This window comes from Peromyscus eremicus, chromosome 3 (assembly GCF_949786415.1).
Source record: "Peromyscus eremicus chromosome 3, PerEre_H2_v1, whole genome shotgun sequence".
Taxonomy (NCBI): domain Eukaryota; kingdom Metazoa; phylum Chordata; class Mammalia; order Rodentia; family Cricetidae; genus Peromyscus; species Peromyscus eremicus.
Genome location: NC_081418.1, coordinates 83,863,059 through 83,878,552, shown reverse-complemented (window position 1 = coordinate 83,878,552; position 15,494 = coordinate 83,863,059). Strand labels below are relative to the sequence as shown.

General features: G+C 42.2%; 1 protein-coding gene across 1 annotated transcript in view; it reads left to right on the top strand.

Moving 5' to 3' along the window:
* Rmnd5a (required for meiotic nuclear division 5 homolog A) overlaps positions 1-14,539 on the top strand; it is a 47,178-nt gene extending 32,639 nt beyond the window's left edge. The window contains exons 5-9 of the mRNA XM_059257942.1: positions 7,637-7,803; positions 8,508-8,673; positions 9,346-9,448; positions 12,091-12,245; positions 13,716-14,539. Coding sequence (XP_059113925.1) covers positions 7,637-7,803; positions 8,508-8,673; positions 9,346-9,448; positions 12,091-12,245; positions 13,716-13,779 — 655 coding nt within the window. The 3' untranslated portion in view covers positions 13,780-14,539. The remainder of the gene's footprint in view (positions 1-7,636; positions 7,804-8,507; positions 8,674-9,345; positions 9,449-12,090; positions 12,246-13,715) is intronic.
* Positions 14,540-15,494: the final 955 nt, after the last annotated feature.

The following is a 15,494-nucleotide window of genomic DNA, read 5'->3' as shown; positions in this document are numbered from 1 at the left end:
GGCATTCAGAAGCAAAGTCCAGTGAAGCCAGCTGGTTGCTTTGCTAAATATTACCTTGATGGATTGGAAACACTTGGAATCTGACTTCAATTTTGTGGATTTAGGGGAAATTTTTTTCTTTAAAGACAAAACAAAACACTTAAGACTTTTAGAAGCTTTGAGTTGCCTGTGGCTCTGAGGCAGCTCAGGAGCAGCTCCAAGGTTTAGTGTGCACTCCATGACATGCAGTCAGTGTAAGAAGTTGTTGTCGGAAATTTAATATTCACAAGTTCAAAATCTTCAAAAACATCACATTGAGAGACAAGCAGATTTCTATGAGTTTGAGGCCAGCCTGGTCTACAAAGTGAGTTCCAGGACAGCCAGGACTGTTACACAGAGAAAACTCTGTCTTGAAAAAAAAAAAAAAATTAAGTATTTTTATATGAAACTGTTGTAGAATATTATTTTAAGATGTGTTACATTTGTTGATTTTGTGGAACATTTGTTTAATGATGCAAAGATGTGTTGCATTTATTTAACTCTGTGAAGCTGTGTTACTGTGCCTGTGTAAAACACCTGATTGGTCTAATAAAGAGCTGAACGGCCGATAGCTAGGCAGGAGAAAGGGATAGGCAGGCAGAGAGAATAAATAGAAGGAGAAATCTGGGAGAGATGAAGGAGCAAGAAAAGAAGGGGCCAGCCACCCCGCTACACAGCCAGACACGGAGTAAGAAGTAAAGAAAGATACACAGAAATAGAGGAAGGTAAAAGCCCAGAGGCAAAAGGTGGATGGGATAATTTAAGAAAAGCTGGCTAAAAAAAAGTCAAGCTAAGGCCTGGCATTCATTAATAATAATAAGTCTCTGTGTGATTTATTTGGGAACTGGGTGATGGGTCCCCAGAAGAGTTAAGAGTAAAAAACAGACAACACAAAACCTTTATATCTGAGTTTAGGGTTAACATTAATTATTCCAAGTAGGTAATACATGGACCAGGTTTAAAAAAAAAAATGTAAAAGGTACAGTAGAGTAAAAATGTAGTGAGGGTCTCTCTTCCTGACTGTAAGTCACTCAGTATCTCACCACATTAGGCAGTCACCATTAACCTTTTTTGCATCCATCTGGATAAGTAAGTCTTCAGTGTGACTGCTTAGTATTTTGAGTTTATCCCTGGATTTTATTTAACCATTTCAGGTATATTGATAGATATTTTGATAGTTTCTAGCATTTTATCTAATAATCAGTACAGCAGTGATTAATTTATGTTATTTTCATTGTGCCCTGCTCTGTCTGTAGGGTGCCTTCCTAGAACATTGGGTCATGGTGAATTTAAAACTTGGGTTGATTTTTTTTTTTTGCCAAGTTTTCCTCTATACAAATTGTTTCAAAATGAAACGATGCCATAGGTCTAAAGAGTCCCTTCAGCCATCGATGGTGGTACACACCTTTAATCCTAGCATTCAGGAGGCAGAGACAGAGAAGCCCTGTCTCAGAAAACAATAATAATAATAATAATAATAATAATAATAATAATAATAAAGTCTTTGCAACTTTGATAACATGTATGTGTAAGAAAGGACAGCATCTTAGTATATTTAGTTTGCATTTATCTTATAAGGAAGTTTACCTGTGTCTTCTGTAGATAGGCTTATGCGTTCATGATGGTTCATAATCTTTTGACTCCGGGGGACATCTTAAGGATCACTACTGATGATATGTAACCATCTTAAATCATAAAATGATTTCCTGGGACATGTGAGAGCATTCCCCCACTGCCTCTGTTAGTGAAAAACCCTCCATGGAACACCTTGAAGAACTAAAAATAACTGAGTGATTATAAGGAGGAAGAAAGAAAAGTAAAGGATGCAAAATTTTTCTCATACGATAAGAAAATAATGCCTTGATTTATGCTGCAGAAGGGTTTAGATGGGACAGGCTGTCAGCAGTACCTGGCAGGCTGCCCCATCTCTAAGGCCAGAAATTAGGTAGGGAAGGAAAGAAAAGTCAGATGAGACTGCCTTTGTGGTTTCATGGTGTACTGTTTGATTGGTCTCACGGATAAGAATCCTTGTTAAAAGAAGCTATAGTATGAATGAATAAAATACAGCTTTTTAATAGAAAAACAGGTTAGGAAGTGAAAGTGGGCAAGCAGGTGGAAGCACCTGACGGTCAGAGATTTGATAACGAACCAAGTGAACGGTGATTAGTTTCTGTTGAGGCTAGAAAGATGGTTTGGGAGTTATGAGAACTCACTGGTTGCTCTTTCAGAGGATCTGGGTTCAATTTTTGGCACCCACATGGTGATTTACAACCATCTGTAACTCCAGTTCCAGGGGATCTGACTCCCTCTTCCGGCTCTGTGGAAACCAGGCATGTACATGGTACACAGACATACATGCAGGCAAAACATCCACACATGAATTTTTTTAAATTTTAAATAGTTAGTGGTGTCCGTCTCTTGTTCTACACTGTGAAGCTTTGAACAGGTGTGCAGCCTTTCACTTCAAGCAGCTCTCAGTAACCACAGGCAGTAGAGGAAACAGGGCTTTCATGGGGAGACAGTGGAGAAGGGCATCCAAGGTTGAACAAGTTGGGTTTTTTCCCTAGAGTTTGATTTTCTTCTTACCCGATTAATTGGCCTTAATTCTGAGAAGACCAAAAAAAGAAAGATGATCCATTTTCAACTAAATCTGTTTATATGCAGAGTGGTGGAGAAAGAACACTTCAATTAAAGAGAAGCTAATTACAAAGAGTGGGTATGGTGCACACACCTGTAATCCCAGCACTTGGAAGGTGGAGGCAGGAAGATGAGGAATTCAGTCATCCTCTGCTATGTAGAAAGTTCTAGGCCAGTCTGGGTTAGCTGTCTCAGAAAACAGTGTAGTGAGGGGCCAGTGACAAGGCTACAGAAAAGATAGAGCAGTGCAGTAAGGAGACTCGAAGAGAGGAGAGCACATTTGGAGGTAATAACATCTTTTTCTGTTTTCAATTTACTGCTGCTAGAAGTTTATAGGAAGTTTCAAGCCTGGTCCTCAGGAAGAGAATAAGCATAATCTAATAACTCTGTCCTCACCGAGGGTTCAGCATTGGAACAAAGTGGGCCTGTATGTCTGAGAACCTCTGTAAAGTTGAGTATGTGTGTGTTACTTTTTGTTTTAGGATTTTTTGTTCTTATGAGATAGGGTCTCAGGTAGCTTAGGTTGGTCTTGAATTTCTGATTGTCCTGCAGTCTACCTTCCAAGTACTGGGATCAGTGGCCAGCTTGTTTGTGTTGTGTTGATCATGTGTGTAATACTCTCGTCTCCATCTTCTCCTCTTACTCTGTTCTTTTTGAAACAAAATGTCACTAATGCTATCTGTAGCCCATGTGGTCATTAGCCTCCTTAGTGCTGGGAATACAGGCATGTGCCACCACACATGACTGTGAGTTCTTTAAGAAAAAACAGTTGACATTTTATTATTTTGTGTGTGCGTGTATATGTGCACGTATAACTTGCAGAAGTTTGTTCTTTTATTTCTCCATATGCACCCTGGGAATTAAATTCAGATTGTCACTCTTGGTGACAAGTCTCTTTACCCACTGAGTAATCTTGCCCCTTTGTATGGTTTCCTAACAGCTGACAAAAAGGACAGAGACAGGCTGGAGAAATGGCTCAGCAGTTCAGAGCACTTACTGCTCTCTGAAAGGACCCAAATCTGAGTCCCAGCACCCAGGCTGGATGGCTCACAATCATCTGTAACTCCAGCTCCAGGGGATCTGGAACTCTTCTAGACAGCACTTATGTATACATACCCACACAGGGATATAATTTTAAATATAATAATAATAAAAATCTTTTTTTTAAAGCTACATCAACTCTGAGATTAAAAAAAAATATATATGTAAGTACTTCTAATGATGGAGTTAGCCAATAACCAAGACTTCACTGTTTGAAAATACCTTCCTTTTGTGAAAAAAAATTCCAGACACTATATTTTGATCATATTTTTCTCCCTCTCTCAGTTCCTCCAAGAGCCTCCTAACCTCCCTACCCATCCAACATTATGCTCTATTTTTTTCTCTTTCAACAAAACAAGCAAACAACAAAAAACAAGAACACAAAAAGCACAAACACACAAAGGAAAATATAAACAAATAAGCAAAAGACAAAAAAAAAAAAAAAAAAAAAAAAAAAAGACAAAAACAGCCAGGCAGTGATGGCTCACACTCCTAATCCCAGCACTTGAGAGGTAGAGGTAGACAGGTGGTGGATCTTTGAATTCAAAGCCAATCTGGTCTACAGAGTGAGTTCCAACACAGCCAGGGCTACACAGAGAAACCTTGACTCAAAAGTCAAAACAAAGCAAAATGAAACAAAAGACGTCTACAGAAATACCATTCATTTGTATTGGCCAGCTGCGCCTGGCATGGGACTTCTACCTCACTGTCTGCACGTTGTCCACTTGAGGGTTCCTCTGTTCATTCCCATCTACTGAAAGAACTTCTTTGATGGGTTGAGTGAGACAGTCATCTATGAGTATAGCACTGTGTCATTAGGAGTCATTTTAATGCTGTGCTTCTGTAGCAGAATAATAGTAGGTCTCTGGTTCTTGGCAGTTGTCAGATATGGTTGCTGTTTCATGGAGTAAAGCTTAAATACAATCATGGGTTGCATCCATGACATTTATGCTATTATAGCACCAGCATACCTTGCAGGCAAATCATAAAACTTAACTCCAAATGTTTCAAGGACCTTAATATTTGGAGTTAACTTTTGTGCCGGATAATCAATATGGATCTATTTATATACTTCTACATTCAGCCATCCAGTTTGACCAGCACCATTTTTTGAAATTACTGTCTTTTCTCAGGTGTATATTTTTGGCTTCTTTGCTTTTGTCAAAAATTTGCAGAATTATGTCTGGTTTGATTCATTGGTCACTATGGCTGTTTTTATGCCAATGAAACTTTATGCCGCTGGGCGGTGGTGGCATACACCTTTAATCCCAGCACTCAAGAGGCAGAGGCAGGCAGATCTCTGAGCTCGAGGCCAGCCTGATCTACAGAGTGAGTTCCAGGACAGGCACCAAAGCTACACAGAGAAACCCTGTCTCGAACCCCCCCCCACAAAAGGGGGGTGGGTGGGTGGGCTGGAGAGATGGCTCAGTGGTTAAGAGCACTGACTGCTCTTCCAGAGGTCCTGGGTTCAATTCCCAGCACCCACATGGCAGCTCACAACTGTCTGTAACTCCAGGATCTAACACCCTCACACAGACATATGTACAGGCAAAACACCGATAAAATAAAAAACAAAACAAACCAGAAACCTGCATTCCACTCCTGGGCACATACACAGAGAAGAACCCTGTTACCTACCACAGAGACAGTGGCACCCTGCGTTTGTCACAGTAGCCAGGAAACGGAGCCAACCTAGTTCAGCAGATGCATGGATGATGAAAGTATGTTACATGGATAATACAGAGTATTTTTCAGCTCTAAAGAAAAGTGAAAGCACAAAATTTGCAGGAAAACGCAGAGACTTAGAATATATAATATTAAGCAGGACCAGCCAATCTCAGAAGAAAACAAAAACAAAACACGTGGTTTTTTTCCCTCTTGCTGATTCTTGAGCATAAACTTTGAATATGATAATATCATGTCACAAAGTCAAAAAGGTGGGCATGCCTGTTTGGCACATTTATTTCTGCTTTGGATTAAAAACCTTTACTTTTATAAAAATTTGAATTTGTCTGACCTGCAGCCTAAATGTTAAAGTTAGTTGAACCGCTGGAAGAAGGCTAATCGCAGAGAGCTGGAAAACAGTGTCTTGTTTCGTCCATTCAGATGGTCACTCACTGATGAGTGTTAGGCGGCTTGAGAAAGCTAATGGTAGGGACAAGAACGCCGCCAGGATTTTATTAGTTAAGGAATATTTTAATATTAAGTATGGTGTAATAAGTTACTCAGGGGCTGGAGAGATGGCTCAGAGGTTAAAAGCACTGACTGCTCTTTCAGAGGTCCTGAGTTCAATTCCCAGCAACCACATGGTGGCTCACAACCATCTTCTCACAACCAGAAGAGAACTGGTGCCCTCTTCTGGCCTGCAGTCATACATGCTGTATACATAATAAATAAATAAATCTTTAAAAAAAAAGTTTGTGTTTAAAAAAAAAAAGTTACTCAGATTTTATGTCATCTTTATTATGCCCACCTCTCCCACCCCACCCAGTGGCACTAGGTATCAAAGCAGAAGCCTGGTGTATGCTGGGCAAGCACTCTGCCACTGAAACATAGCCCCATCTCAAGTTACTCACATTTTATATTCATACCTAGTTCAGATTCTGCTGGGTTAGCTGGACAAATGCCCAAGTAAAAGTCAATTAAAGAATAGCTTTTATAGTTGAACATCTAGAGAAATAAAGCTTCCTTATCACATTGTAAGCTTTGATTTTAACAGCTGACTTGTGGTACATTTGTTTTTATCACGCTTGACATGGTAGTCCCAGTTCACTGAGTTAGTTAGCCCTGCTTGTGCTGCTGGTACCTGCTCACTCAGGGTACCTCAGCGTCTCGGAGCAGAAGCCGTCCTTGCCCTTCGTAACATATATGGTATCTGTACACATCTCTCGGACACTGTGCAGATACAGTGTGTGTGCGCGTGTGTGCTGTTTTCTGTCCTTCTGTTTGGACTGAAAGTGCTGGGACTCAGCGCAAGAGTATTGTTATTCTTCCAGGAGACTTGGGCTTAGTTCCCTGCATCCACGTGCCGGATCAAAACAGTCTGTAACTCCAGTGCCAGGAGATCCAGTGCTCTCTTCTGGCCTTCGAGGGCACCTGACACACACACAGTGTGCACACAGTGTACACACATGCAAGGGGACAGAACACAGGCATAAGATAAAAGACAGCAGGTACATTGAGAAATACCTGTTTGCTGGTTTTGTTTGTTTTTGTACTGCTGGGGATTGAACCCAGGACTCTTCCGTATGTGTTGTAAACCAGCACCCTATCACCAAGCTATACACACACACACACACACACACACACACACGCCCGTTTGCTAATTTTTAATGCAAAACAGAGTAGCATAAAGTAGGAGACTCCAGGCCTGCAGTGAGGTCGTGCAGCAGCAGGTAAAGAAAGGCGCTCGCACCAAGCCTTACCTGGATTCAGTGCCCTCTATCCACCATGGTGGAAGGAAAGAAATGACTTCTTCATAGGTTGTCCTCTGACTTCCACATGAAGGTCATGATGAGATGGCCCCCCAATAAGGAATGAATGCATAAATAAATGGGAGAATGTAATTTAAAAGCTAAGAGGTTCACCTTCAGAGTTTTGGTTCATTTGCAGATAGGCTGGTTTAATAGGAAGAGGGGTAGCTCTAAGCAATCTAGGTGTGAATCCCAAGGCTCACACTCCAGAGTGTGGCCCTCTTCGAATCCAAGTGTATTATGTGACATTCCAGAGCCATTCTTACTATAAAACCTCATTAAAGAAGTAGTTGTTCTCTAACTTGGTATGTTTTTCCCTATGTTCGCATCTCCTAATGGTTGATGTTACTACAACTTCCCACAAGATGGCAGACCAGACCCCCTTTCACATGCTAGATGTCAACCAGTTTTTAAAACACCTTGCTCAGGCCTTTGATTATTCTTAAAACCTTTTTCTGTTGCTTTAGGTGGGCAGTGTCAAACCGAGAAATGCTCATAGCCCAAAACAGCTCCTTGGAATTTAAGCTACACCGACTGTACTTTATTAGCTTGTTAATGGGTGGAACTACAAATCAGCGGGAAGCCTTACAGTATGCGAAAAATTTCCAACCATTTGCCCTAAATCATCAAAAAGGTAAGTCTGGAGTCAGACAACTGTTTTCCTTTGTACTTTGGGGAGGGAGCCTGGGCAGGTAGGGAGAGAAAGTACAGGGAATTGAGAGAGTCTCTCTGTGTAGTCCAGGCTGGTCTCAAACTTGTGATCCTCCTGTGTCAGCAGCCTCCAGAATGCTGGGAATACAGATGAGCACCACCAGCATGGCTGGAGTCAGATTTTTAGGGTTTGGAAAGAGCCAGTAGCCACCACAGTGTCTGTCCTATACGTCTGCTAAGGAATAAGATGGTTGGGCTAATTGGTAATAGGGGCATTGCACACTGACTAGAGCAGCAGCACAGTGTTGAGGCCAGAGACATCGCAGAGTTGGGGCGTCCTTACTGTAAGACACTGACAAGACACTTGTGTATTACCACATGCTGCTTTTACGTACCAGTATGGTGAGTATGGCTCCTCCTTCACCAGACATGCATGGCGGGGAAAGACTAGAAATTCCAAGTTCAGTGTTTAAGAGCTTCCCTTTTCTCCTCCTCTCCCATGCTGTGTCCTTAGTTTAGGGGAGGGACTTGGCAGTCAAGATTAGGGACGAGAGTGTTTGCACTGCTTTAGGTTGTGCTACATGGGATGGAGATGTTCTTAGCTTTCTTAGCCTGTTGTTCACGAGGAAATGGCTGTTTCAGATATGGCTGTGCACACCTCCATTGTGCCGGGGCTTTTTCTTTCAGACATTCAGGTATTGATGGGAAGCCTTGTGTACCTGAGACAAGGGATTGAGAATTCACCATATGTTCACCTGCTTGATGCAAACCAGTGGGCTGACATCTGTGACATCTTTACACGGGATGCCTGTGCCCTCCTGGGGCTCTCCGTGGAGTCTCCGCTCAGTGTCAGGTACAGTAATGGCCCTGCTCGCTCTGAAATGGGCACTGTGTTGGGCAACTTTTCCTGTTTCCTTTATGTTTAAGCCAGTAGATTGTGTTGTCTTTCTGCAGAAGCATGCAGTGGGTACTTCAAGTGCTTGTCACAGTTGGCAGTGACACAGTTTTAGGGTGGCTCTTCTCTAAGTGTGGTCTGGGAACCAGGGAGTCCAAAACCCCTTTTCCATTGCCGACCTTTGTACAGATGAAGGTCTGTGTTGTGGGGGGATTGTCACCAGCCTTGGCAGGTGCTCACTGTGCTCCTCACTACTGTGCTGGCTACCTAGGAAATGCTGCTTTTTGAGCTCAGCAGTGCCTTGGGTAGGCAGTAAATACTGCTTTTAGTTGGCATTTGGGTTACTTTTTTTTTTTTAGCATTCGTTGTGATACAAAAGGACATTTGCATAAAACACTTAGGTTCCTCCCCCCCCCATTTCTCCCATACTGGCTAGGCTTATGTTGGTAGCACTAGGGTTTTATGTTTTGTTTGTAAAGGGGATTATTTTTTTAGTAACTACAGGAAATATAGCTGAGGGCTGGGAACAGGAGGATGGGGAGAAAATGAGTTTCTTTTTCTTTGAGAGGAAACAGCTTACAGGTGTATGCTTGGCATTGGCACTGATGTTTCTTCCCTCTCTGCCCTCAGTTTCTCCGCAGGCTGTGTGGCACTGCCCGCTCTCATTAACATCAAAGCTGTGATCGAGCAGAGACAGTGCACTGGAGTTTGGAACCAGAAAGACGAATTACCTGTGAGTTCTAGCGACAGTTTACTTACCCTTCCACCTTAGAAGAGGTCAAAGTGGGGGGATGGCTCAGTGGTTATGAGCACTGGTGCTCTTCCAGAGGTCCTGAGTTCAGTTCCCAGCAACCACACGGAGGCTCACAACCGTCTATAGGGGGATCTCATGCCCTCTTCTGGCATAAAGTTGTACATGCAGGTTGAGCACTGGTACATAAATAAATCTTTTTTAAAAAAAAAAAAGAGTTAAAAGTGCTCATCGTGCCATTTCTTTAGAAAACACGGTTATAGCCACTCAATGGGTTTGTTTTTGTTTGCTTGTTTTAATGCACATAACAGGAGTGAAAAATAAAGTTGAGAGAATAGCTTTGGGTCCAGCACCGCTCTAAAAGGAAACAAATCAGTTAACAAATTCAAATTAAAATAGGTGTGGGGGTGATGGTGCACACTAATTCTAGCACTTAGGAGGCAGAGGCAGGCAAATCTTTTGAGTTTGAGGCCAGGCTAACCTACATAGTGAGTTCCAAGGCAGCCAGGGCCTCATTGAGACCCTCCCTCAACAACAATAACAGAATCAAACAAGAAAATAGATATGTGGGACATAGTATCTTTTGGAGACACTGGGGGAGTGTATCCACAATTTTGACTCCAGTTTCGGTTGCAAGCTGATAGATGCAAACCCCAGAAGTGGGGAGAGTTGTGCCTTCTGTTAGCACAAAGAGTGTCTTCTCGTGAACTCACTTGTGGGCAGTAGTTTGTTATCTGTAACAAGAGGGTCCCTTCTCTTTATGGACTACTGAAGCCTAGAGGTGTCAGGCACTTTGTGGCTGCCATGGTGGTTATGATGTGAAGTGCAAAGTTTATTGTATGTGTTTCCTCTGGCAGTAGACACTAAGACTTTTTAACTTGCAATTACCATTTCTGACACCATCATGTCCAGATCCTGGAGGACTAAGTTAAGCCTTTGGCGCTGGCTTCTCGTTGCCACACCACCACAGGTTTGTCTGCAGTTGCCTTGTTCCTCCAGCTGTAAGCCTGTCAGTGGGTTGCATCAACTGGAAGAGCTTGTTGAAGATGGTTTGTGATTAAAGGCACAGGTGCCCTCCTGGTACTGCCTGTGGTCGGGACAGAAGCAGCACTCTACTCTGCTGCCTGAGCAAGTGAAAGAACGCGGTTCTGTAAGCAGGTGCCCAGCCCTGGCAGTTTTATGATCATGCTGTGAGCATCTTTGAAGTAGAGCACTCAGTAGGATCCCAACTGATAGTGTGCACTTGGGGCTAGGAAAGCAACAGGCATGGTGGTTGGCCATCTCCCCTCACGATTGCTTTCATGTACTTTTGACTTTCATCCTCTTCTTTTCTTTTTTTTAAGAGGCTCTTACTATGTGTCTAGTTTAGGTTCCTTCCGATCCTCCTGGGTACCAGGTTTATAGGTCTCTTCCACCATTTTTGTGGGGCTATAATTTGGACTCAGGTCCCTGTGAACACTAGACTCCATCCCCTACCTTTGGTCAATTTTCCTTAAAGAACCTTAGTAGGTCTATTTTATTTTGGTTTTTTGAGTCAGTGTCTCACTGTGTGTCCCTGGCTGGCATAGAACTCAGTGTATGGATCAGGCTGCCCTCAAACTCAAATCTCCTCTCTGCTGGAATTAAATGTGCGTGCCACCACCCCTGGCAGTAATGGACTTTTAGGACAAAAGCTATTATAGATTGAGAAGAAAGGGAAGCAGTGTATTTGCTAAGGCTCTGTGTGAAGCAGCTGCTCTGCTAGATGATTTCATGCGTTTATGATTTGATATGTTTGTGGCAAAAACATAATGGGGATGCCATGCCATGAGCTTTAATGTACCAATCACAAAAGATCCTTTTGAGATTTGGCTTAAGCTGGTATTGGTGGTACAAGCCCATAATTCCAGGCACTTGGGAGGCTGAGGCAGGGGAATCACAAGTTCAAAGCCTGCTTAGACAACTTACTGAGATCTTATCTCAAAAAGCAAAAAAGAAAAAAGGCATGTACATAAGGGATAGGAGGTAGGGTGGGGTGGGGTGCTGCCTTAAACTGCCTGGCCACATTCAGAGCCCTGCATTGGATTCCCACCACTGCAAAAAAAGGCGGGGTGGGGGGCAAACCTTGGCTTACCTCCCTGTTTCAGGTTTTCTCTGGACCACTTCACCCAAACTATATAGGCAGCTCGGGTCTGAAGTGCACACAGGCAGTAACTATATTTAGACTGCCCTTGGAGGAGCTGTTGCACTGAATTTATCCCTTCACCAAGTGCTGCCTCTAGGGCAATCAGGGTGGCTGATGTTTTTGCCTTCGGTATATATTCTGATAAATTTTCGAGGTGTTTAGGCTGGGGATGTATGTGGCTTAGTGGTGGTTGCTCATGGGCCAGGCTATGAGTTTGCTGCCTGCTACCACCAAAAAAAGGTATCAGCTTCTAAAGCACGGTGCCTGGTTTTCTCAGACCTCAGAATCTGGTTTAAACAGTGGTAGTTGTTGTTTAACTCCACTTTGAATCCTAAGACTTGCCATTCTTTGAGACAGCTCCACTAGAGTCAGCCCAAATAGATATTCTTGCTGTGCAGTGATGGTGATGTGGGTCGTTCTCAGGGTTAACTAGCCTTTCTCACTTTTCCTTTTCAAACAGATTGAAGTGGACCTTGGTAAAAAGTGCTGGTATCACTCCATATTTGCCTGCCCCATTCTTCGTCAGCAGACAACAGATAACAATCCACCCATGAAGTTGGTTTGTGGTCATATTATATCAAGAGATGCCCTGAATAAAATGTTTAATGGTAGCAAGTAAGTGTCTGATTTCTTAAACATTAAATAAATCTTATGTGAAAGTAAGATGTAATAAGGATAAATGAATGAAGCTGGAATTATGTATTTATTTATTTATTGGTTTTTTTGAGCAAGGTTTTTCTGTGTATTCCTGGTGATCTGTAGACCAGACCAGGGTCAAACTCACACATTTGTCTGCCCCTGCCTCCCAAGTATTGGCATTTAAGGTGTGTAGCACCATGCTCAACCCACAACTAGATTTAGAAATTAGTTTCTTAACTATTCATTGAAAGTGGTAACATCTAATCTCTTTGGTTAGTTTAATCTGCTCAAGGATTTGGTGATTAGAATTATAAATACAGTCTAATTCTTTGGGTGGACAACCCTCCCCCAAGGTTTTAAGAGTAATGTACTGTGTGTACCCTTCTCCCTTCTGAGATTTACTTTTCTCAATTAGGGATTTACTTTGGAGATCTTTTTATATGCTGCAACAGAAGGCAGTATGCTGCCCTTTGTTATTGTTGTTAAATTTAATCAGAATAGCATGGCATGGTTGTACTTGCTTATAACCCCAGCATTTGAGTAGTAGAGACAGGAGGATCTGGAATTTAAGATCATCCTTGACTACATAGCAAGTTGGAGGGGCTATCCTTAGCTACGTGAGATTGTTTCAACCTCATGCCTTCCTGCCTCCACCCCTACCCCCACCCCCAAAAATGTAGACTACTCTGCAGTATGGAAATATTATTTAGTTAGTTTCCTATTGATGAATACAGTGTTAGTGTATGTTATCCACATGTGATAAATTCCTACCATTGTAATCACGGTTCAAAGTGCATGGTAATTTTTATAGATAATGAGCCCAACTTTAAAAAAAAATTCTCAAAGGTATTCTAGTTCAGGCAGTTAGGGGAGTCTTCACTGGTGTTGGTTCTGGCCCCATTGTGGGAAGACACTTTCCTGGGAGGTCTCTTGCTTGAAAGAAACTGTTTATGCCCTTCCCAGACCACACAGAAACCCTGGCAGTGCAGATCACTGGTGACCCTGTTCACATGGAGCCAGTGTTCTTTGTCACTGAAAGATATGTGGGCTTTTCTTGGGGCAGGCTTGGCAGCTCACAACAGATTTACTGTCCTTAAATAAATTATACAGTTCACACATTTGAAATTCATTTAGGGGCAGGTGCAATGTAAACCTTGGTAGGCTGAAATTAGATTTACTTCTGAAATGAGTTTTTCCTGCAAAACAATTTTCACCAGTTACTAAGTATTAAAGAAACTTTCAGGTGAGGGTCTGACTGGGGTGTTATTTTCTGTGACCCTACAAAGCTTGGCTGGCAGTTACGTTAAGGGAGTGCAGTTCATCCTGCAGACAAATAAACATAGAAGCTACGCTTTTGTACATGTTGTAGGTGTGTGTACCTAAGTGCAAATGGAGTGCTCAGTGCTGACATTGTTCTTGACTCATTCTTTTCCATCTTGTATTCAGATTAAAATGTCCATATTGCCCAATGGAACAAAGTCCAGGAGATGCCAAACAGATATTTTTCTGAAGAAATGAGTTTGTTTGCAGCTTGTAAGTGAAACTGAATTATGGGTCCATTGGAGACAAGGGAAGGGAAGAAGCGATCCATTGACTGCAGCTGTCCAAGGACTACTGGGTTTGTAAGCTGTGCTCCAAAAGCTGCTGGCACACTCGTGTGCACGAGGGAGGGAGTGCTCCAGACGGGTGTTACATAGGGCTTTTCACTCTTGGTCTTTGCTTCGGATCAAGTAAACACACCAGCAGTTGTCATTCAGTGCAGGTTTTGTACTTCCTATACGGTGATTTCTACTTCAAACAGAAACAGAAGTGGCCCTTCCTGACCTGTGTTTAGTACTCCTCCTGCTTTTCCTCCTGTCATCTTCTTGATAATTGTAAGCTTGAGCGTGTTTGTGGAAGAACTTTCTTTCTTGTTATGTATACATAATTAAATGAAAATTCTTCATAGGAGTTTGACAAATTGAATTGTGGTTATACAACGAATTTGCTTTTTTGTTTTGTTTTTCTTTTTTGGCTTAAGGAAGAAAGCTGTGATAAATTCCAAATGTATGTTGCTTTTTGATGTTTTTCTCTGCTCCAGCTCCTGCTTCAAAATCAGCACGCCTGCATTCGAGTTCTGTCTATAAGCCCTAGAAGGCTTCCTGTTTAAAATCCCATCATGAATTTAGCAGGCTGATAATGAAAATGAAAGAGATATTACTGGTTCTTTGCTTTTATTACCAAGAGGTGCTTTTTAAAAAGTATATTTAATAAATGGAATTCTGAAGTTAGGGTGTTACTAAGTTGATATATGCTCTCTCGGTCTTAGCACCCTGCCCTTTCAAATCTGCCTTCAAGACTTGGCTGGGTATCACATTAGTTTGTCATCCTAGACACACAGTGTTGTGCATGTGTGTAGAAATATGTGCACCAGCATCAAACATTGTGTATGTGGAAGGGAAGAAGCATGTTCCAGTTCTAAATGCAGTCACCAGACTCATCACTTCAGGTCCTTAAGGATAGACACTAGCAACTTTTAGTCCTGTGGACCATGTTTACTGCGGTTTTGTGTTTAATTAGTATTTGTTCATGCCTCTCTTCTGCAGAGTGTCTTATCAGATTGTGAACCTGTATATTAGTCAAATGGCTACAGATAATGATCTTTTCTCTTGTGAGGTATCTTCATTTAATGTACTGCCTAGAAAGAGCCATGTGTAAGAGTTATTCTGTATGAGGAACTACATGGAAAAGACTTCTGTGGACATAATTCTGACTTAACCCCATGAAATGCTTCACCTTGCGAAGAGTGCTGTGTGGAAATCACCAAATAGTTCACAACTTTATTTCATCTGATATAGATCTGAACATCAACATAGGAATACTTTGATGAGAAAATGAAAAAGTTGTAAACAGAAGCAAAGAGAAATGTGACTCTTCCTATTTTAAACTGCAGACGGACTTGGTTTAAGGGGATGGGGAAAACGGCTTTGGTGCTAAGTCAATTAGAAATTGCCAGCATTCACGGTGGTATACTAGCCCGATGGTCTTTGCTAAAATGTTTGCCTGGGAGCTGGCGTTTGCTTGTGAAGGGAGGGACTAATACTGCAGAGAAGCCCTGTGAAATGACCATGTGGTCAGCTCACCTTGATGGCTACTGTGTGCTGGGTCGGTTAGCCGGGATCATGGTCGGCCCAGCTCAGAGTGCATGCTTTGTTCAGACTTGGCCTGGCTCACAGTGACTTCTGC